The sequence below is a fragment of the Delphinapterus leucas genome, chromosome 16 (assembly GCF_059928025.1).
Source record: "Delphinapterus leucas isolate spDelLeu-1000000601 "Yukka" chromosome 16, BTC_Dleu_Yukka2, whole genome shotgun sequence".
Lineage (NCBI taxonomy): Eukaryota > Metazoa > Chordata > Mammalia > Artiodactyla > Monodontidae > Delphinapterus > Delphinapterus leucas.
In genome coordinates this window covers 31,091,945-31,115,944 of record NC_143144.1, presented here as the reverse complement: position 1 = coordinate 31,115,944, position 24,000 = coordinate 31,091,945, and the positions used below count along the sequence as shown (strand labels likewise).

Genomic DNA, 24,000 nt, shown 5'->3' with positions numbered 1-24,000 from the left:
TGTCCTACACAGTGTTTCATTTCTTAACAGTTAGTTGCCAATGTTTCAGAAAGGTGGTTCTTCACATAAAAACTAGATTCCTGGCCTCTTTTGAAAATCTGATGAACCAACACGGGACTTGCATTTCTACTGAATGCTAAGGGACTCCAGTGTGCTGTAAGGAGGGGTTTAGTGAAGGACCTCCCCTCCCTGATGTCTTAAACTGGCCAGATTTGCATTTGCATCAGGGCCTGGCCCCCTCGATGTGTGTGAGTTTGCCAACTCTGACCCGTTGGGTGTGTGAAACTTCTCTGCCCTTTGGAGCCGGCTCAAGAGCTGGACACTAGTCTGTAAATATTTCCCTTGACAACATGTTCCGAGAAGGAGAAGATCCCTCAGACATACCTTGTTGTCAGAGAATTTGGTGTTTGTTTGGTACAGCTTCCGGAATACAAAGACAAAAAACAAAAAACAAAATACCATCATGAAAAACTTCTGATGTCAGTGAGAATGTGTTCAACTGACTGCTAGTACTCGTTTAACACAATGATACAGCAGAGGTAGGAATAATCAATAAAGAAAGGACACTTAATGAGATTTAGGAACATCCCAAAACATTGAAGCTCTCCTCAAGCATTTGATTATCTGGAGGCTTAATTATCTGTGTTTTCTACTTTAAATTAAAGAAAAGCCATAACTCAGAGTTACCAGCAGTTTAATGATAACACTCTTCAATTCAGGTTAATTAAAGCACAGCCGTAATTAGAGTGTAGGGTTGTATATCACCAGGCTGGCGCATAAGTATTTTCATTACAGTAAGAATTGGCTATTCAATTTCAAGATGACATGAAGGACGCCAAAATATATTTTCAGCTGGTTCACGTAGAAGAAAAAGAGTTGGAGAATATTCTGGGTATAATAAAGCACTGATAAAGTATACAGATTTTCAGCGCCGTCTCTGTAATTATGCACGGCATTAAAACAATATGCAGCCAGTAACGTCTTGAAGCATGAAAAGAAATAAATTTGCTCTTCCCTTGGGCTGGCAGAGTGCCCCCTTGCAGGGTAGGATCACCAGGGAGTTTTTTCAGAAGCTGGGAGAGTCATTCAGTGAAAAGCTAAGGGGGCAGGATTAACGGGTGCAATCTGAGGTCGTTTCCCAAGAGAACAGATGTGGGAGGAGGAGAGAGAGGAGGGGCAGGAGGCCCCCAAGTTGAGCTTTTTAAGAATTTCGAGCAGAGAGACGCTTTCTCCGGCTCAGGTAAGACTTGCACCAGCTTCTCTGCACCAGCCTTTGGCCTTCACGCGTGTATCACCAGAAGACGCAGCTTTGTTCCAAAAGCAATAACTAATTTAGACAAAATGCAGTATCATTTCTAAATATTTCACTTACATTTTCTAACTGAAGCCTCACAAAAATCCTGTGACGATTATGTGAATGTTACCATCCCTGGTTTATGAAGGAGGACGCTGAGACTCAGAGGACATTGGTGTCCCCTTCCAAAGCCACCTAGCAGACAGGTTACAGGATTTCGATGCTGGGGCCTCATGCAGTTGGGAACAGCTTGGAGGATGTGGTAGATGAAGGCTGGCTAATTAAGAATCTCCTGCGGAGCTTATTAAACAGAGGATTCTAGGTTCCATCTCCAGATTCTAATATCTGGGGTAGATCCCCCAAATCTGCATTTTTTTTTGTAGGTGAGTGGGGGTGATTCTGATTCAGTCTGATGACTGGGGACCCCCAGCAACCCCATTCTCCACACCACAGGCTGGAGTAACTTCTTATTCCAACTTCGGGCTCAGTCACTGGAACGTTTCTGATTTTTGCCAAATCATAGAATTGTAGGTGGGCCACATCTTACAAGCTAATGTTAGGATTTGGGCCTTTGCGGGCACTTCCTCTCCATTGCTCCTTCTTCACGAAGGGTATTCTGCAGTCTCCGTGGATATAGGAATGAGTCTGCCCTCTACCATGCCAGGCAGACTGATGACTGCTCTCCCCACTCCCCACGTCTAATCCAAATCAGAATAGGAAAAAGACGTGGGGGTACTGAGCCCTTTAATGCTCTCATTCAGGTTTCCGCTGGGGATCGTAAAAGCAGTTTCAGGGTGGGGAGAACAGTTAAGCACCAAATGCAGAGAAGGACAACTTAGGGTGCAACAAGCCAGATGCCTCTTGGCCTTGATGGACACCATAGTGGGTATGTCCTGGACCTTCCTCAGGATGCTCTTAGGGTGTTCCTTTTAAGTGCCAGCAACTCCTGAGCATCTCCCTTTGGTTTTGCATAGCTGGCTTGCCCCTGGTCTGTGTGGCAGTAAGATCAAGGCAAAGGAGCTATGGGATCTGAAAGAGAGGGTGCCACCCATTGTTCTCTGAACACCAGGAAACCGCCCGCTTCCCTTTCCCTCCCACACCCCATCTTCCTCAGTAGCTGACTGTGGAAGGTGCAGATGGCCAGTGCCAGCCAAGCCTGCAGGAGGCCGGGGCTGGGGTATGAGGCTATGTTTTCCACGAAGGGGTCCTGTTTTTGAGTGGTTCAAGTAGTAGGATGCTGTGTGATGTCAGGTGGTGTGAGCTGTGGAGTCGCAAAGGTTTGGGGTCAAACCCACTTGCTGGATATGTGACTTGGGACAAGATAGTTGATTTCTGCCTACCTCCTTCTTTTTTTTTTTGCGGTAAGCGGGCCTCTCACTGCTGTGGCCTCTCCCGTTGCGGAGCGCAGGCTCAGCGGCCACGGCTCACGGGCCCAGCTGCTCCGCGGCATGTGGGATCTTCCCAGACCGGGGCACGAACCCGTGTCCCCTGCATCTGCAGGCGGACTCTCAACCACTGCGCCACCAGGGAAGCCCCCTACCTCCTTCTTTTGATAGTTACCAGCTGCCTGACCTTGGGCTTAGTGCTCACCCCGGTTTCCTCAACTCTAAAATCGGAATGATGGAACTTGTCTCTCAGTACCAGCTAATGCCCTTTTCCCCTCTCCTGCCTATCCTCTTCCCACCACCCTTCTATTCTGCCCACTGAATATAATATAAACATCAAGAAAGAAAGAAATATATCGTGACATTTCCACGTTTTATTTACTCTTACCTTTTAGAAAATTCTGCCATCGGTCACCAGCCGGTTAATCAGCTAGCTGTTTAATGAGCTTGGGGTATTTGTGCCAGTGTGCCAGGCATGGTGCAATTAGGTGTGATCAAATATATGCTCGTTAAAAGATTAATAGCAATACTTTCAAATGCCGAGGAAAAGATCCTGTTTCCCTGCAGCTGCTGCCTTCTGAGAGTTTGCAGTCTGGTGAAAGAAAGTAACACCCATCCTCAGGGAGAGATGAGCGCCCATTGATGAGTGTTTGATGGATGCACACAGCCGGGGGACAGATGCTGAGAGCTCCCTGCAGGCTGGGGTGGCCAGGAGAGGCTTCCTGGAAGAGGTGATACTTGAGCTGTACCTTGTGTGGAGGTTGGGTTCAGAGAAGGAATAAAGAGGGAAGAGGGATTTGTAAGTGATAGGGAACCAGGAGGCTGGGAGCCACAGAGAACTCTCTCAACACCCAGGTCTCTGAGATTTTCCAACGAGAACAAGTTGATTTCCACTTTAGATGGGAGAAGGAGAAAAATCAGAGTTCTTTTGACATGTGATGTTTTCAGGGGGAAACAGCGATAGTGTTTTTATTATGAGAACTAGCAAACGAGAGGTTGTACCCACCTGCCTCCGGGTAGGGGAGTGAGGGCAGAGGAGGGAGGTGGGAAGGAGGAGTGCAGGAAGCCACAGGTTCACAGGTTTGGCTACTGCAAGAATGCCATGTGCCAGGTCCTGAATCTCATGGTGAGCAGATCAGTCAGTCAGTCATCACTTGCAAAATATAAATGCTTAACTGTATCGGGTTTTACAGCTCAGGGGATTAGGACAAAAGATGGATTTGAAATACTGCGTGTCTCTGTGTCCCCCTCCAGCTGTTACAATTCAGATTTGATGTGGAGTATTTAATGCCTAGGTAGCTTGAGGAACTCTGACCAGATCTTCCCTACGCTAAAGGGCAGGAGTTCTGCCCTCCAGCCCAAATGCAAGCCTGGATGCTTCTGTGCTGGTTTAGACAGTGTGGGGTCTGCAGGGCATGGTTCTGCTTCCCCCCATCCACCCGCATTCAGGGCCCTAACATTGAGAAAATCACGCTCTTCTCCTGTGTTGTTTGGCATGGACCGATCTTTCCAGGGAAGCCGCTTGAGGAAACTTAAATTTAAGGCTGCCTAGAGAAAGCTGGGTCTCTTGCCCAGTGAAAGCTACAGCTAGTTTAACTTGAGTTCTGTGAAATCAGTAGTTCTTAGAGAAAGGCATCCGAATTTGAACATGGAGCAGGAAGAAATCAGCAGATTCTATTGTTATATGGTAGATTTATTTAGCCAGGCTGCAGAAATGAACATTTTATGAGAATTTATGGAGAGGCTTGAGTCTCATCTTGAAAACATATTTTTCCTCAAAGAACTGGCCCTATTCCTCCAATTATTTGGGGGTATTGTAATTGGGACTGAGCATATATGAACACAGATAGGAATACAACGTTTATGATTACTTCTGTTACAGGGATTCAGAAGGTGACCGATAATCCTGCCACATGTGAATAAACCAGTGGCCATAAAATCTATTAAAACCCTTAACTGAAGGCTACAGAGGTAGTGGCAATTCTAGAATTCTCTACAGGAGGGGTCAGGCGGCAGTCCAGTAGGAAATACTGGGGCTTCACTTGATGCTGGGTACACATAGCAAACACACAGTTTACATTTTATATTTCTGATTAATAATAATAGCAAAGCTTTGTAAAAAAATGCATTTTCTGACATTTTAGGCAAATGTTAACTGTCCATCTGAAAGAATGTAATTATATTTAAATTCAAGTGTCTTAGGTGTGCTAGTGGAGATATTATGAGAGTGGCGATATCGTGAGGGTTCGAAGGTGAGGGTGTTGTGAAGCCTTCCCACTCCACCTCTATGAAAGCTGCTGGGAAATCTGAACAACATTTTCATGGGCATTTTAAATCACTTCCATTTTCCTGGTGCTGAGTCTTACAAATCCCGCTGGTTCGAGTTTTCTTTAACTAGATGTTTCCATTTTGAGAGCCTATCATTTTAAATCAAAGCTCCTAAATGTGGATCTTCTTTTCATTTTAGCCCCTAGATCCTAAAGATCTGGTTCCCCAATGTGCAGTATTTACATCCTCATCTACTCTGGTTACATGTATCAGCCTGACATTCCCAGGGTCCCTCTGGACAACTGAAGAGGGGCTGGCGCTTTGGGGTGGACCTGGGTTTTGGGGGGCACAGTGAAAGCTGCCTCTTCTGTCCTTGCCCCTTCACTCCTAGGTGAGTCAGCCCCAAACCACACCTTTGCATACCCTTCCTGAACACATTAGAAGGTGCAAACTCCACGACAGGTTTCTATGCTTAATTCACACCAGCAAGCAATCTTTCTAGTCAAGGGGGCTGATTTAATAGGAAGAATCATTTATTTCCCTCTGGGCAGGTAGAAACAGTCGGACTCTAATTCTTAAGAGCCTTTGTTCAGGAACATTTGGGTTGAAACTACTGTAGTTAACAGATGATGCTGGCAGTAAGGAAAAAAAAAGAGGGCTTTGTATAATGTCAAATTTGGTAGACCTCTACTTAATAATTATCAAGAAAGCAATCTAACTTTTTTTTTTTCCTTGAAAGAAGAAGTCATTTCTATTCTCCCGTAATTATTTTTGCAACAAGTGGCAACTTCCGGCATTGGACATACTGGGACATTTTATTTTAGAAACCAGGAATTAAATTCTTGCTAACTTATGGCTGATTTCATCCTGTTTATCACATTGTGGAAGCTACCTTGTTTCTCTCTTATACTCTACCTCATGCTAAGCCTCCTTTCTCTTTCCCACCCCAGGTCTGTGTATGTTTAAGCCATAAGAATAACTTTAAGGATTGGATGAGCAAAACCCGTTTTGCTTTACCAGAAAAATGGTGTAAATGATGCAAGTAAATATTTAATTTCAGGACATCAATTCTAAGTAGTCCAAAGGCACATCCTTTGTAACAGGATCTGCAGAGGGTTCCAAGGAGAAATCGCTGTCTGTATCTTAGAATTGTACTTACCTCATGTCATAGCGGATTGAAAGCAAACATTAGATTCCCAGAGCATGTCACTGCTATTATTCCCTTCTCTGCCCTTCTTTTCCTATCTGTCTGCTTCTATCCACCAAGTTAAAAAGCATCTCGTTTCACGATGCTAGCTCACTTCCAAGCTTTCTCTGCCTAAACTAGACTTTCCTAGTTTACCACTTTATCTGTTGTGGATAATTCTAGCAACTCATGAGAGTCTGCTCCCCATTCTTTCATACATTTAGTTAATCAGCATTTACTGAAAGCTTACTCTTTGCATTTTGCAAACTACCAGCGAGACAAGCATACATCTTGCCCTGAAGAAGCTCAGTGTAGAGGGCAGAGAGGCAAGTAAACAAGTAATTACCACACCCCACCGTACCCACTCCCTGTTTACTCACCTTGATCTGCCCTTCCCCCCAGAAGCACAACAGAGGCTGTGCCTGAGCTGCAGCCTTAAGCCCAGCACCCTGACCTTCGCCAGTTCTCTGTGGCAGGAACTCAGGAAAACCTGTGATTTTAAACAGGGAGAGACGTAGTTCTGTTTCCGGTGTAAATTGTAAATTACTCAAGATTTGTACTTCGCAGACGTCCAGAGGGATACTCAACTGGAGTAAGGAGTAATAGCTTAGATGCCCATAGGGGGCAGGCAGTTAGCAACAAAGAATTAGAATGAGGAGGTCCGAGACAGTAGGGGGTAGTCGAGACTGTGGCACTTTGGAGAGCACGTGTCCCACCCAGAGGGGTAATTGCTTTGAAGGTCCAGTCCCTTTTAGCCATATGGAATGTGGCTCCAGTATGGCCATATCTGATTTATCAAGGAAAGCTGAAAAGCTCACTTTTATATGAAATCACCTGTTGGTACCTAATTCTAGATTTTTTTTTTTTTTCTTAAATGCTGTACTGACCAAACAGAGCATGTCTGCATGTTGGGTTTCTGGCAACCTCTTCATTTCCTTTGCTTTTATAAGAAGCATCTGTGTAGCATACTGCCTAGAGACTTGATTTCCACTTTTGACATTTCTACATGAAAATTGTTTAACCTTGAACAAGTTGTTTGATTTCCACTTTTGGCTTTTCTCCATAAAGGCCATTTAACCTTGAACAAGTCGCTTTTCCTTCTTTGGACCTCAGTTTGTTTTCTGTACGAGAAGGGCAGGACCAGCCAGTCTTGAAGTGCCTGAGTCTGAAAATCTATGGTTGTGGCACTGTTTGCATGTACCGGCATACCTCTTTTTATTACACTTGACTTTTTTGCACTTTGCAGATACTGCATTTTTATTTTTATTTTTTTTTTTACAAATTGAATGTTTGTGGCAACCCTGTTCAGGCAACACTATCAGTGCCATTTTTCCAACAGTATTTACTCACTTCATGTCTCTGTGTCACATTTTGGTAATTCTCACAATATTTCAAACTTTTTCATGATTACTGTATTTGTTATGGTGATCTGTGATCAGTGATCTTTGATGTTACTATTGTAATTGTTTTGGGTTTTTTTCAGCAATAGAGTATTTTTTAATTAAGGTGTGTTCACTGATTTTTTTGACATAATGCTGTTGCACACTAATAGACTACAGTGTAAACATAACTTTTATATGCACTGAGAAACCAAAAACTTCACCTTACTTGTTTTATTGTGATAATTGCTTTATTGTGGTGGCCTCGACCAAACTCACAATATCTCCAAGGTCTGCCTGTGATCACTTTGTTTACATCACTCTGTCCCTCTCTTCTTAGTCCCTTTGGCCAGTGAACAAAGGCTTGTTTTAGGTCAGAGCATTCTTAAAAAGAGGCTTCTATAAGCCCATGTAGAAAAATTTTAGATATTGATTTGAAAGTTACAAAAGAGGGCTCAGATCAGCTGGTCCGCCCTGTGCTAGGTAAGGAATATGCCCAAGGCCATGTAGATTTTATTGACTTTTCTGAGTTAGGAAGCGTCTTTCTTTTTATATCTAAGTGGTAAATGATATCGTAGTAGCTAGGAAGACATAATCCACCATTACTTTGAATTGTTTCTTCCCTTCTCACCAATAGGGTCAGATCATTAAAGCAATTAAGATCCTGGATCCCATGAACCACCAGAATCCCAAATCGGAGTGGCCATTGCTCATAGGATTTCAGCAAATCAACATCTTCATGATCAATGCTAAGTTAAGATCAGCCTTCTCCTTGAGTTTGGCACTTAGTTGTTATTTACATTAGAAAGTGGTTACTTAATCAGGTAATTTGTTTCAACAAATATTGCATAAGCCACCTGATATTTTAAACAATTTAAGCTCCGGAGGTAACAGCCCCGTAAAGGGTATGTGTTAGCGGTGCTCTATGGAACATAAATTAAGAAGAGCATTTTTCCAGCTGTAGTTGGGTACGTGGGTTGGTGTTTCAGCAAACTGCATAATCACCACAAAACCCAGGTCATTAGAGTCTGCTGGCAGGAATCAGAAAATGTGCAAATCACTGGGAGAGCCCAGATACGCCTGGATGGAAGTGGTCCTTTGAAATCTGACTGTCTGTTTACAGCAATACAGGGGATCATGGCCTCCCAGGCAGGAATGAGCTATCGGTCTTATTCCCATTGCAGAGCTTGAGGCCTTCACCACCACCTTACCTGCAAGCAACACATACACGGGTCCAGCGCATCTGATTGTGTCACTTTTCTATTTAGAAGCAACCCAGAGACTCCCAGTCCACTTAGAATAAGCCGCAGATTCCTTGTTGTAGCCGGCACAGTCTTCATGATCTTGTTTCCACCTAGTTCCCTGACCTAATCACGGTCCCTCTCGACTTCGCATACTCAACAGCGGGCTCGCTGGCCTGTACGCTGGTCCCCAAACACCCCGACTTCCTTCCTACCTAAGGGCCCTTGCACTGGCTGTTTCCACTCCCTAGAAAGCTCTTTGCCCAGATCCTCTCATTGCTGGGCAGATGCGGTGAGACAGCTTGGATGGAGCCAGGAGTAACAGTGCCGTCGTCATGTGCTGGGATTCTTACCATCGCGGAGGCTAAGGATTATGACCATCATTCCGAGCGCACAGGGGTCTGCTCAGAACAACAGTGTGAGCCATTTGTACAGAAGACCGAAACGGAATCCAGATAACAGGGCCAGCTGCTCCAAATACCTCCCTCCCCCTGCAGTTCACATTTTTACTACCCAACCGAGTGACTAATGAATCTGGCCCAGCATAAATCCCCAGGCACAGATCCCTGCTTCAGGTCTGTGTCTAGACATCCAGACCTGAGTGCAGTTTGCACTTTGAACATTCAGCCCCTTATCACTTGTGAGAAATCAAGTTTAATGGGGAGGACGGGGAGGTGTGGCTCACATCCCCCTCCCTCTGGCACAGTGACTGTAGAATGCGGGTCCCTTGGGTAATGGCCGCATCAGGAGATGGAAGGCTCGTAACAGTGTCAGTTCTGTGGCTCTGGCCGCCCTGAAGCACTGACTGCGGCGTTTCTCCGTCTCACTGCAGGCTGTGCTTTGTGAAGCTCAAGCTTCTGATGATAGCTATCGAGTACAAGTCCGCCAACCGAGAGAGCCGGTAAGTTTGCCGTGACCCAGCGGCTGGCTGACGTTCACGATGGTAAGAGTGCGGCCCGGGAACGCTCAGTCCACTTCTTTCTTACGCATTATTTATTTGTTTGGAAGCCTAATGCAGCACCTCTCTGACTCGAAGGCACATTTCAAGGTGTGTTCAGGTAGACATTGCCGCTTCTATCCCAGACACTGCTGGCATCCCAGGCCCCACTGGGCACCCAAAGAGTATTTTTCCGGGGGAAAGGGATGAGGCATCCAGATCTCTAACCCATCATGCCAACTTACACTTTTCACCCTCTAAGTATAAAACCAGGGACAGACCCTGTCCTTAAACCCATTTTTACTGCTGTGATCAAAAAGCAGGTGGACTCTGGCCTCCTTCATAGCAGGCATGGGGCAGAGTCGTGATGGGAGTTTCCAGCTCTCTTGATAGCCAAATTACAGGCAGCCTATTGTGTACCATATGTTTCTCTCCCAGTGCAACTGAAATCCATGTGGCATGAATATCAGCTACATGTAAATTAGCCAGGAGAGCAGGGCTTGGAGGCAGGAGCCCTCTTTATTTATTTTGCGCTTAATTATGTGCAAATCAGACTGACGAGGGACTGGGTCTGGTCGAAATAGATAACACCCCAGTCAATATATGAGTTTGCGCTGAAAGAAGGAAGCGTTGCATCAACAAGGAATTTTGTCGGAGTACCGTATGCATTACAGACATAAGAGAGATGATTTTTGCTCCCCGGTTCTTATCAATAGTTTTGGAAGAGAGCTCACTGAGAAATGCTCAGGCTTGTGTCCTCTGAAAGGACAACCATGCTTTTTTCCTAGCTATGCTAAAAAGTCTTCCTTTAGGTGCCCAGGGGAAGGGCGCAGATACCCTCCAACATACGCCTTAATAACTGAGCAGAGTGCAGGGCAAGACTAGAAGGTTCCTGCTATCATCATTTAAGGAGTTTTCATTATCCTGGTGAATGACTCAGTAAAGCCCCAAATGTGCAGTCCGTGTCTCTATGACCAACAAAACACCAAACAAACGCTGGATTGTAAGCCAGTCATTCCAATGTTCTCTGTTACCTTAACCACCAGATCAGATTGCTCACAAAGTCAGTCTGATCACATGTTAAACTATTCTGAAACTCCAAATCAACCAAAAGGAAGACAAAATGGTAGATTTGGTGGCCACATGGTAGACCATGGTTGTAGCCGTTAACAACTATTTACGCAGATACACACTTTCCTTCTCTGTTGTGGCAAAGTGAAAAATATTATTTGCAAAGAACCCAAGAGTCCTTGGCTCTTTGCCGTTCGACAGATAAGGTGGATGTTTCTGGGATTGTGGCTTGCCCATGTTGTTGCCAATACACACCTGCACCTGTGTAGGGGAAATGTGTATCCTGGGTTTCTGCAAATGATATTCTTCATGTTGCCAAGCCAGTAAATCTTTGTGTAATTCAGTGTTCTCTTTTTATCACTTCTGTGCATCTCTTTAAAAAAAAAAAAAAAAAAAAGTCACGATGCAAGTGATCCTGAATAGCGCTTCTCCACCATGCTGGAATAATTTCATGGCAGGGGACTGCACCCTGAACCTTGACCAGCCGTCTTCCACCTGCCACCTTTTGGTCACGAGGAGGGAGAGAGAAAGGCTGTTCATGGTTCGGTGTGAATCCACTGTCACCATTCTAAGAAAAATAACTCAGAGCTTTCTCTGAAGACACAATCTTTTCTTTGATGGATGTTCCCATTAATTCACCAGTCTGAGATGTTTTCACCGAAGCCGGATTTATACATACAGATAGTTTTTTCAAATTTCCTTCTTCAGAAAAGGGAGGAAAGAACTTGTTTGGCTTGGTTTTGGCTTTCTGTGTGCAGCTACCAGCTTTAATCCTCAAACGTGGCTTGGTCTCAGTGTGGAAGCACATTGGTTCTTTTGGAAAAAGGTGTGCTGGAGGGAATGTGGATCGTGCCTCCGAGAAAACACAGGACTCGCACACAATATCCGTGTTAAAAAGAACTGAGTTTCTGACCTTCCTGAGATAATAGTTTTGATTTTGTTTTTCATTTAAAAATGTCCCATTTCCCTTCCTCTCCCATTTCCTAAGTGATCGGGTGTGAAAATTCGGAGAACCCTGCTTCTCTTTTCCACGCCCACCCCGTGCCTCCGACCTGTGTGAACTGCCTCCTCTGTTGCTGTTATCCCATGATACTGTTTCCATGCTTTGTTGAAAAACCTTGTTTTCACACACATCCTTCAGATAATTTGAAACAAAGGTTTTATTCCTTCTATCCTTCTGGTGTCAGTCAATTTATTATCCAATTGTTTGATTTTCAATTCTTTTCTTGTCGTTTTGCAGAAGCCGAAAGCGGTATGCTCTCTTCGTTAACTTTCCTCCCAACTTCCACCCTCCGTCTTCACGTCTAACCACAGGACTAACCCTTTGCCAAGAATTCAGGAAGACAGAGATTATACATATATGTGTATATGTATATATAATCTCATTCCCTTGTCTAGTAGATACATATATATGTATATATATGTATTTTTATATACAAACCTCTCTCCAACCAGAGTCCATAAAAATTGAAAGTAGCATATTGCTTTTCTTGTTTGATTTGTTGATTCTTTTGGATGGCGCACTAACTTCTTTGCAGGAAACCTACACAAAAACAGAGGCCCAATCCTGTTTTCAGTCATGGCACCACCGATGGGAACAAATGCTATTAGAGTTGACAAAGGAGGACGCTTCTCTCCAGCCCTTGGTGTCTGTTTCTGTCCTATCCTCATGTGTCTTGGTGCCATTTGTCTGCATACCACATCCACGTTCCCAGTGACCTCCTCTGCCCTGTGTCGGGTTTCCAGTTTGTAGAGCCGAATTTGTGTCCTTTTATCCACAAAACAGAGACCAAGCCCTTACACTTAACTCTTTTTCCTTATTATGCTGATTTTGATGATAACATTTGGCGTACTTTCTCTCTGGGCCAGTACTCAGTACAGACTTAGAACACTGCTACTGCATCTCCAGATCATCACATTTGATTTACTGAATGAGTACTGTTTATTGAGATGAACTCACCATGGCTTTCTTTCTTCCCAGTGTGTTTGGGCATATTTCTTAATATGAAGTATCTCAACTTTCACCATGTGACCTCACCCTGTTTTGCTGCTGTTTTATGTTGCATGAAGCATGACCAAATCCTCATCGATAGATTTTTTTTCAACTTTTTGGGTTAATATTTCCAATGTCGTTTTCTCGAAGACAGTACTGTCGAAAACATACTATTGAGATGCCTACTCGTTCATCTTCTCTAGAGTTGTTTTGCTCTGTGATTGTAATCACTGTCATGTGTTTGTGTTTGTAATTGTGTGTGTGTGTGTGTGTGTGTGTGTATTTGTCTGGAACTCTTTCCGAAGTCAGATTCTTCTGTGATTTTCTCGAGTAGAGGTGGCTTCCTGTCAGTTTGGTATTATTGATATGATCCAACTGCGAGAAGTTACTGCAACACTTTGCATCTTCAAAGGTCCACAGTGGTTGCACCTCTGCTGTTGGCTTTTGGTCTTTGAGAGCTTTTATCTTGTGGTGAAGGCATGTGATGTAGGCATGACTTGTCCTGAAGCGTATCAGAAAGTGACATGGCTTGCTCCCAGAACCAAATATCCAGCATGGTCCTTCCCAAATGAACTCTCTTCCCCATCCCATGTGGCTACTCTTTTCCTTATGTGCAAAATAGATATTAAAATGCCATTTCTAAAATGATTGAGATGGATTCAGGCTAAACAAGTCCTTGCCCCTGTCATTGGCAGACCACAGTGGCAGTCATTTGAGTGTGACCAACTGGGAGCAATCTTTATTATGCTGTCTCTGTGTCAGTGAATTGGGCTCAAATATATTGAAGCATAGACTACACACTGCGCTCTTACGTATCTTCTGTAAGAAAAGCGCGTGTGTCTAGTTGTGTGGGACTCCAGCAGAACATATTTTAAAGCACAGAAGTAATGCAATGAAAAGTGTCAGAAAGGCAGTAAGATTTGAGCTTTGGGGTTTCTGTAGGCTGTGCCCTAGCACAGCCCATAAACTGCAGGGCACCAATTGGGTCAAACAGAGTCCCACGCAATAGCAATCATCTCTGACCTTGTGTGGTCAGAAAGGCCACTTCCCAGTGGCATGCTTCATCTGGGCACAGCATGAGCTGAAGCTCTAGATGGTTCTTATCTTCTTGTTCTAGTTAATGAAGTCCCATTAGCTTGCTAGACACAGATATAATTACCATGTTATCAAGCACAAACTATCTTCTCATGTGAGTGATATTTTTGTAATTGCTCAGGGAATGGTACGCTACACCTATCAAAATTGGGGGGTGGGGAGGAGAGAAATATGCACCTGTCATATTTATCCATAATGGGTAAAAGTTTCCTTTAAAAAAATATCTGTTTCCGTTGAATTACTGATCCTTGGTTGTCTCCAAAAGCAGCAAACAAGTAAAGTTTATGGTGATTGAAGAAGGGATAACTAGATGTTTCCCAGTTGTTATGCATAAGTGGTGGAGAAAGGGAATACATCATTTTGCCCCATCAAGCCCCAAATCTCCAACCTGACCAACGTTCAGCAAGAGAGACACCATGAAATGAGTTGCAGCTTGTGAGCTGGAGCTCCCTTCCCGGAGGAACCCGACGGGATGTTTCCCTGTTAGACTGAGAGCCCTGCCAGCAGTTTCATGTGAATGTATTTCATATTTAGGAACAGATATTTCAGTTTCTAAGTGAGTGGTTGTCTTCAGTATTGAAATCAATTGTTCCACCTCCCCAAGGGACCTGCCGTTTATATCTCTGTATATTTACATATTTATACTTAATGCACCTGGGAGATTCTTAGCTCATTTGCCAACCCCCTAGAAGAGGTGTGGTCACTCCTTTGATAGGCCCGACTGGTAAGAGTTGCAGCTTGCTCTTTGAAAGAACAGCTGTGACTACGTTTCTCTTTATTAGAGCGGGAAAGAAGACACTTTTGGAACTGAGACCACTGCTTATGGTTTTCATTTGTTCAACAGATAGTTGAAATGTGCCTGTTGCATTCAGGGCTCTAAAGTGGCTGCTATGAGAAACTTGTTTACAAAAGTAAATAAAATAGGATTATGTTTTTCACTCTTTTACTTAACTATGGGTTCCCTACAGAAAATACATCTTTGTTTCATAGAGTGGATAAGGGGCCAAAGAATAAGTCTAGATACATAACTAGTTTGAGAGCAAAGGATAAAAAGAGAGAGAGCAAGAATCCTTGGGGAAGGGACCACACCAGCCCTTTGCCTCCAGCTGTTACTGAATGTTTTCAGTTGAAATTAACAAGGTCATAAAAGAAAGAGGATAATTTATAGTTCCTCGATGAGAGAAAGTTCACCCCTGCCAAGAAGATGTCCCCATTGGAATTCTGCTAATTGATATATGGACTTTTTCCTTAGAGATTTTCTTGATTCTTCACATGACACATCTTGAAGTTTATCTCTGATAAGCTAGTGAATTAGACAAAATGGGAGCAAAAGCCTGATTTAAAGTGAGGCACAAGGAGGGAGACTTTTGGCAGCTGTAGGAGCCAAACAAACTTAACATTGGATAGTCTTTTGAGATCAAAGGTCTTTGGCAAGATTTACATATTCCCATTAGAAGGTCAATAACATATTCTAAGGGTAGCAGGCATTTGGCAGGAAAAAAAGTTACTTCTGTCTAGGATCCTTATCTTTTTATATTTTGAAAGAGAGGAGGATTTACTCTATTTAAACTTTCTAGATTTGGAATGTGGATAGAAGACTCAATGTCTAAAATATCAAAAAGAGTAACATATTTCCTCAGAGAGACTTTGAAACTTAGTACCCTTACACAGGAAGTATTATATGCAAAGGTCCCCTGAAATCAGGGGCACCTGCTTCTTTACCAAACCCTTAAATCTGTGAGTGGGATCCAGCACAACGAGCTTCCTGATGTATCTAGATGTCTTTCCTTCATTGTTCTCGAGAGCTGACCTCAGCCTTTCAGTTCCTGCCCAGAAGGCTGCCTTAGCCTGATCGGTATACTGCAAATGATTCAGCCTCACATCATTACATAGAGATGATGTAAAGCCTCTCCCCCATGTCCAGAAGAGAACTAGAGGGCATCCTGAAATCCCACGGTCACTGATGTCTTTGGAGGTGCTTTCGGTACCTTAACAATCAGCCATAAGGTTTAAAGAACAGAGAGATACTCCACTGTGCAACCAATAGGCAGTCCAAATGAGCCCATCTCCAGATGTGGCGTGGAGATAAAATGTTTCAGATACTGTGGTCGATACAGAGGTCTTTCGATGCCACTGGGATGCCTCCTAGGTAGTTTATTAGCACCAAAGACAAAATGAGAGCTGTGATGCAGTGAGAGATCATCTATCTCTTGTTTAGTTGTTGTAATTACCTGGCTTACTAGTAATAGGGACCGTGTGTTAAGAACCTACTATGTGGCCCTCACTCTGCACATAGTATGTACTTTACTTCTCTTAGTGACACTTTAAGCTAGTGATTATTCACCCCATTTTACAGATGAGGAGAGTGAGGTTTATCGGCAGGTACATGCCCAAGGCCAGGACCTGAGCTCGGCTGCCCGACACAGGCACCTGCTCCCTTAACGGCAGCGAAACTGAGATTTGAACACAAATCTGCTCTACGTCAGTGCCCAGAATCTTTCCCCTCCACCACGCTAACTTGACTAAAGCAACGCTTGAAGACTGTAATAAATTATCTCAACCTGCCATCTCCGGAATGACAGTCCCAAATTCGCACTGTATGCCAATTCTTATTCACTATTGCTAAAGAACAAAGGAAATGAAAAGAAACTTTCCATTGATGGGAACCATGACACAATGGGCTTGATCACTGGAGTGCAATTAATGAAGCGTATGATGTAAAACAGGGAAACAGGGTTCTGTGCGAGGCTTGTTTTGCACATATATGTCACCAAGACATTGATGAGTGTCAAATTTCCTCTTTTGAATTGCATTGTTAAAATCATGGTAGGATTTTTTTTCACTCAGAAGCTTTTTTTTACACCCTTATATGAATACACATCAAAATGTAGGCTTATCCAACTTTAAGGAATTAGTTCCTTTAAACTCCAGAAGAACCCAGAACTTTTCATGTATGCCCCTGTATATTATTCTGGAGTGTGTAGTTCTTCACCCTGTAATTTTTTATCTCGTTATAGACAGGGTATTTTGATAAGAAGTCCTGTGTTCCATTCCATGGGGCCAGCTAAAGTGATAATTTGGGCATTTGGGGGGCATTTTTTGCAATAATAAATAATAAAAATAATCACTAATATGCATTGAGCTTTCTGTGCATCATCTCCCTTAATCCTCTGAAAAAAGACTGTGCTTATCTTCATCTCCATCTCATAGGTGAGGTAATTGAGTTCTAGGAAGATTCAGTACCTTGCCCAAAGTCAGACAGCTACTGAATGGCAGGGCTGGAATTTGGGCTTAATTTCTGATTGCAGAACCAGGGCACAGGAGAACTGCCATGCAGGCAAGGGGGTAGGAAAGTGCAAAATCCAGCATCCTGCCTTTCTACAACATTCCACTTACTCGGATTTGAAAAAGGGATCCATCTAAACTGTGAAAAAACTCTGACCCTTTTCCTCCCATGATCCTGAAAAGTCAGAGGGCTCTTAAACCAAGGTGAAGAGGTGTTGTAGGGGTGATTGGGAGGTGCCTGTATGGAGCTTCTGCCCATCGCAAGCTGTGCTGTTAGCATGGCCTGCTGCCTCCTGACTGGCGGGGAATCTCACTGTTGTCTGTGTTTCTAGGGCAGAACACTCAAATCTTCATGGACTCTTGCTATTATTTAGTGTTAATCACAACCATGTCACAGGATTGGTTTCCCCCTGTCAGGTCTTGTTATGGGTAATGATGGAACTTCTTGTGACCACAGACATTTTGCAGTAATGATCTGCTGTGAGTTCTCCGAACAGAACAAAGGTTCATCTGCGTCCTTCCTGTCTTGCTACAGACACATCACTGTGTTGGCCACGGCACTTTTTGGTAATGGTTTTACCAGCAGTAAAAGATTACACGTTAAATACCATTCTCTGTTTTGATTGTTTTAGACAGTTGAGGACTTCCTTTAGCCTGATTCCAAACATCTATTACCTTAAACACCAGCTTTTCAGATCAAAGAGTACCTCTGTCGTATCTGGTGCTGCATTTACAATGCCTCAATTCCATGTCCATTAAGCCCAAAGCCTCATCTCAGTCTCTGTGTAAGATAGCCCTGTATTCTGCTTTTGATCTGAAGACAATTAAACTTGCTTGTTTCATCCATTTATTAGATTAGGATACATTTATCTCTTCTGTCAGTCCAAACACAAGTTGGTCAGCTAATCTATTTATACCACTTTGAAACAGGACAGGGTATATTTAGGTTCATACTTCCCCACAGGGGAAGTTTTTTTAGGGATAATTTGCATTCGTTTTCTAATTACGGTTGGCCCCAATGAGGATATACTAGACACATACCTTAATCAAACACTCCCATACATCTTTGTAAACAGCAGACTGGAATCATTAAGTATTTCCAACTGCTGGCATTTTTCTTTCTCATCGTTAGGGTAGGTCCAATTCTTTCTACCTAGGCTGCACATGGAATCCACTTCCATGTCCTTGTCAATGTCATGCAGATGTTCTGTTGGCTTCTGCATTGGTTACAGGTGTCCCGTACCATTCCCTGCAGTAGTATGTGTTGTGCATATTTGTATGTTTCTGTATGCATATAGGGGTCCCATTAATGCTCTGTCATCTAATGGAAAATTAGTGTAGCCGTAGCTCTATTAGACCAATAACACTCAACATTGACTGTCAACAGCAGTTTCCAAAAGGATATATTATTAGGAACTTTGCTTCAAATCAGAAGCCCATGGCAATCCCATTGTACAAACCTGGCCCTAAAACATGGATTTGCTTTGATATCTGCAACTGGGAGTACGCCAACCTGGGAACTGGGCAGCAGACCTTTATGATGGCGTTATCCAATTAAATGTGTGGGACAGTGGATGTCAGGCTGTAGACAAAATCTTTGGGGAAAGCATTAGACTAGTGGGCCCCCTATAAAGTTAACAGTACGGTGTAGCCTTCAAGGTTTTCTTCTTCAGAACACGACCTCATAACTATGTCTTCTTTGTTTGTTTTTGTTCACTGAGCAGTATCTTAATTAATCCTGGAAACCACCTTAAGATCCAAGAAGGTACTTTAGGATTTTTCATCGCAAGCGATGCCAAAGAAGTTAAAAGGTAAGAGTTTATTTTCACTTGCCTTCCTTTTTGGCTCAGACATATGTATCTCCATCCACTGAGATATGCTTTCAGTGTGTACCGGGCCCTAACCCCAAAGCTTCTTAACATGTCTGTGGGCATCAGATGGTGCTGAATCTTAGGAAAAAGAGACTGTGCTTTCAAATGCTTCCATGGATTCCTCTTCACACAGTCAGTTCCACACCTTTGAATTAGAATAATAACATTTTAGACCTAGGAGGCCCTAGATACCTGCTCTTTCATTTTCCAGGGGAGGAAAGTGAGTCCCAGGGAGCCTAAGTGATCAACCTGATTCTTGATGACCCAGAACAACACAACATAGGATAACCGGCCCCTTGTCTAGTGCTTTTTACTTAATAGTACCCAGGCAGATTTACTCGAGAATTAACCGTTTTCTGCTTTAAGTGCCACATGGAATCTCAAAAGGTTTGGATTAATTTCAGATGAAATACTAAACCGGCTGTATTTTTATTGGTGGCCTTCTAGGTAAGTGGCTGAAGTTGTCAGGTTCACTTCTTAAGCCTCTGTAGGTACAGCCCAGGATTTCACTGGCCTCAGTGTTTCATGACACTCTTATTAGTATCCTCAAACTTGTTTAAAGCAGCCCAGGAAGTCATAGGGTTTTTTGCAGAACACCATGGAATTGTTGTTGTATTTGATTCTAGCCTGTGAACTAGGAAAAACTTACTAGTAGAAAATGTGACTCAGATGGTCAGACAGGTCACTCAGCTCAACAACAATGTTACATAAAATATTTTAAATAAATGATGAATTGTCAAGATCTATCGCTTTTATATAAGCCTGTTGTCTTCATTCCGTGAGCTCCTCCTCAAAGCCAGGCCTGTGCTAGGTGATCTGTGTTCTTTAATGCTACTCCTCAAAATAACCTGGTGAGGTAGGTCTTCTAAAGCTCTTCAGGCTTTGGTTTCCTCATCTGTGAAATTGAGGCAAATGATTTGTTCAAGGCCATGCAGCACGTAAGCAAGTGGCAGAGCCCAATTAGAACTGGTCTTTCCTTTTCTAAAACCCACGTTTTCGACCACACTTAATAATACTAGCAAATTCTTATGCAGAGTTGAGCGTGCACCTGCGCTGTTCTACGAACCAGGTACCAGGTGTTGATGAACTCATTTAATCCTCTCGACAACCTCAGACAGGTACCATTACTATTCCCGTTTACATGCGAGGAAACTGAGGTACAGGTTGGTTAACTAACCCGCCCAAAGCTGCACTGCTAGTGTAAAGTCAGGATTTAAAACCAGGAAGTCCCGTTCCAGAGCTTATGTTCTTAATTATTTATTTGCCAAGAGGTGAGCCTGCCACGCTGAGCACAGACTTATGAGATTTGATAACTGACACTTATTTTCTTCTTCACCCACTCTCACAAACTCGCCATACTAGTTATAGAAGCTTTTAGGAAAAAATGGGGTGCAGAAGCAAAAAAAATATCCTTGAGATTGAGGAATGTAATGATTTAAATTTACTTCTGGAAATGGGGAAAGGATTGCCATTATTCAGGTGTGGAAGAGGAAAACCTCCTCGTCTAGTTCCTGGATCCTCACCTTTTCCAGGAGTACCCCTGAAACTGGGGTCACCTGAGAGAGGAAAGTGAGGGTAAATGAGACTGAAGCCCCTCCAGGTCTTCTGGGAGAGAAGGTTGGGCCCCCGTCCAAACTGCGAGGCACAAAAGCTGGAAACAGCATCTCAGCACCACGTATGGGGGCTGGGAGCACAGCGGCACCATCGATCACATGTACCTCCCAGATAGCAAATATAATATGAAGCTCCCATTTGTGTAATTCTATTTCCCATTGCATCTCGCACTAATGAATGTCACAAATACCAGGCAGTCCAAAAAACAAATTACCTCCTATATTAGGGAGTGCAATATGTCTCATTTCAGTGCTTTATGGTATTCACAAATACATGCTGACACAATCAGCCTCAACACCAGCCTGTAATTTTCCATGGTGTGTGATGTGTCAAGAGCAAATGCTGTCAGTTAGGGGATTTCGAATAGAGGAAGACTGCAGGAAACCACAGAAAGGACATCGGAGGTTTGGAGGAAACTAAACAAGTTTTGTGAAAATGGTAAAGTAGATTATGATGATCTAGTATTGGGTTCGCACCCTCTGCTGTAAAAAGGCAACGGAAAAAGTTAATGGATTGTAGCTCAGGGAAACTTTCAGATGCAGTGTTTTAGGAAAAGAGGAGTGAAAGCCTCCAAGCGTTCTCATACTCCTTCATTTATCAAATGTGTGTAGGTCACTCACTTCTGAGACCACTCTGTACTAGGTGCCAGGGAGGCAGTGGTGAACAGTGGGGAGAAGATGCTGCTCTCATGGGCTCACATTCTGCGGGGGAGAGAACTGCAGTTTTGTTTAATCGTGGCGCAAAGAATTAATGCAGCTGCCACTGATTTAGATTGGAGGTAAGTGACGGCTGCTCTGAGGGAGAAAGATTTGAGCAGAGATGGAGGTGATGGGCAAAGAATCCATCATACAGGGATCAGAAGGGAAGAGGAGACACGGTGGGAACAATTTTGTCATGTTCAGGGAACCTAGGGGAAGAAAGTGGGCTAGATGAGGTTAGAGGGAAAGGCAGGAGCTCGTTTCCATAGGACTTCTTACAGAGGTTGTGTTAGTATAAAATGGAGTCATGGGTGGTTTTCAGCTGGGGGTGATGTAGTCTGATTTGTGTTATTAGGAGGTGTTTCCATCTGCGTGGTAGAGGATAGGACGTAGTAGGGTGGGAGAGGAGGCCAACAGACTCACGGACTAGTTCAGGTGGGACATGATAGCTTGTGCTAGATTGGTGAGTGGAGGTGGAGAGAAGTAAGAGCAATTCAGGATATATTTTAGATAGTCTGTAGGACCCACTGATGAACTGGATGTAAGAAGTGAGGGGAAGAAGAGAAATCAAAAACGGAGCCTAGATTTGGAGCTTATGCAGTTGGGGGGATGGTGGCTCCATCTTACTGAGATGGGGAAAACTGGGGAAAGAGCAAGTTTGAGGTGGTAGGAAATCAAGAAGTCTATTTGGACTAGGATAAGCAGGCAGTACATACTAAACATGCACATGGAGATGTCATAAAGCCAGCGGGACCTGAGATTCTGGCATTCTGGGAAAAGGTGAGGGCTGGAGATGTAAATTTGGGTGCTGTATCAGTGAGGGTCCTGGCGAGAAACAGATGACACACTTAAATGGGAAAAGGGAGGAGAGTTTTATGAAGGAACCATATAAAGCTGTGGGCAGAGAGTTAAGGGAAACTAACAAGGGATGGCAAAGCACCCCAGAGCTAGCAACAGAGGGGAGCCACTCTCAGCCCAGGATCTGCAGACTCAAGGGGAAGGAGGGCTATCAGAACCCGGAGAGAGAGATTGTAGTGAAGGAAAGGCTGCCTGGCGGGAGCCGTGTCCTTCAGTAGAGAAATGGCACTACCACCATTTCACGACCACCCTCCAGTCTCCTGCTGTCCCCTCCCATTGGCCAAACAACAGGAGAACCTGAGGACAAGGAGATCCTAAAGGCCAGCCTTGCAGGATGCAGATATGGTCTTGATGCTGCATGGGGCCAGGTCACCAGCTGTTTGGAGAAGGGGTGGGAGGAGAGGGAGTGGTGAGGAGGGCAGAGAGGATTGACATGGGAGGAGAAGGTACGGGGGGGTGGGGGGGCATCCCGAAGAGTGTGAAAAGGCCCCCAGAATCCACAGCCATGGATTTCAAGTGAGATCAGTCAGCAGAGAGGTGTGTCCTTTCCCCAGCAATGCTCAGCTGCTTGGGTGCAGGTGTGCAGTAGGGCGGGGCTTTGCCAGGTGAGCATGAGAGGCAGAGACGCATGGGGAAGAGAATGGTGCCTGCAGAGAAGTGCCACTTGGCAAAAAATCAGCTGGAGCTTAGGTACTCTGCTCCCTTCAGTTGGGGGGCCTGGGGTGGTGTCTCTAGGTCACCACTCATTAACTTTACCTGTCCGGCCCTTCGAATATTTCACTTTCAGAACCCAGCTTTAATTCATGAAGTAATCGTACTTTGTCTTTTCGGTAGTCTCTTCACTCATCCTCTCACTATCTCTTTAGTAAAGACGTGTTAAGACCTTGGACTCTGGCACTAGACTGTGTGGATTTGAATCCTGGCTCTGCCACTCCTAGCTGTGTGCCCTTGGGCAGGCCACTTAACCTCTCTGTGCTTCAGTCTCCTTATCTGTAAAACAGAGATAATGATATCTCCTTCAAAGGATTGTCCGAGGATCAAATATGTTAATGCTTATAAAATGCTTAGAATAGCTCCTGGCCTATAATCTGTGCTCTATAAAAGCTAGCTGTTATTTTTGTTACAATTATTATTATGTATAGCATCAAATGGGGGAGAAAATGGCCAAAGGAAGTGGAAGCAAAATCACTTCCTCCTTTCCTGTCCTTCCCCTTTCAGGGCAGGTCATCACTGATTGGGTTCTTAGCCACATTGTCACTCAGACAAGCAGTCAGCTACCTTTCCTTTTTTGCAAGATGGATAAGAACTGGCATTTAAGTAGTGGATGAGCTGATAGGGTGGAAGGAACTTTGGGCGTGGATTTAGAAGTCCTGGAATCGGCCAAGGTCCAGACAGAATGACTTTGGGCAGGTCACAACAACCTCCTCAATTTACAGATGAGGAAGGACGCTGAGTCCCAGGGACTTTGACTGCAAGGTCTGCAAGACCTCTCCCAGATCGCAGAGTCTTAATGTTGGTTTCCAACCAGTGCCAGCCATAAGTGAAGTCCTGTGAGAAAGCAAAAAGGAACCAAGAATAAAATGGTCAAGAATTGTGTTTATTTCTTTATAGCCCTGGTCAAGGAAAGACTATGTTTATCCCTGGCATTCAGTTGCATGTTGGGAATGGTGAAGGTGGTGAGCCAAGGATTTTGTTAATGCCCTTATCCAGAGGGCTGTTCCAATGAATTTTATCACAGTATCCCCCAGTTTTGAAAGGACACAGGCCCCCAGTGCGATTCTTCTAGGCCCTGTGCATTTTATTTTGTTCCATTTATTCCTGTGCA

General features: G+C 43.9%; 1 protein-coding gene across 8 annotated transcripts in view; it reads left to right on the top strand.

Moving 5' to 3' along the window:
• Positions 1 to 24,000, top strand: part of KCNMA1 (potassium calcium-activated channel subfamily M alpha 1) — a 747,639-nt gene that overhangs the window by 585,926 nt on the left and 137,713 nt on the right. For all 8 annotated transcript variants that reach the window (XM_089897739.1, XM_030764574.2, XM_030764569.2 and 5 more), the window contains exons 16-17: positions 9,586 to 9,654; positions 18,859 to 18,945. In XM_089897739.1, coding sequence (XP_089753865.1) covers positions 9,586 to 9,654; positions 18,859 to 18,945 — 156 coding nt within the window. The remainder of the gene's footprint in view (positions 1 to 9,585; positions 9,655 to 18,858; positions 18,946 to 24,000) is intronic.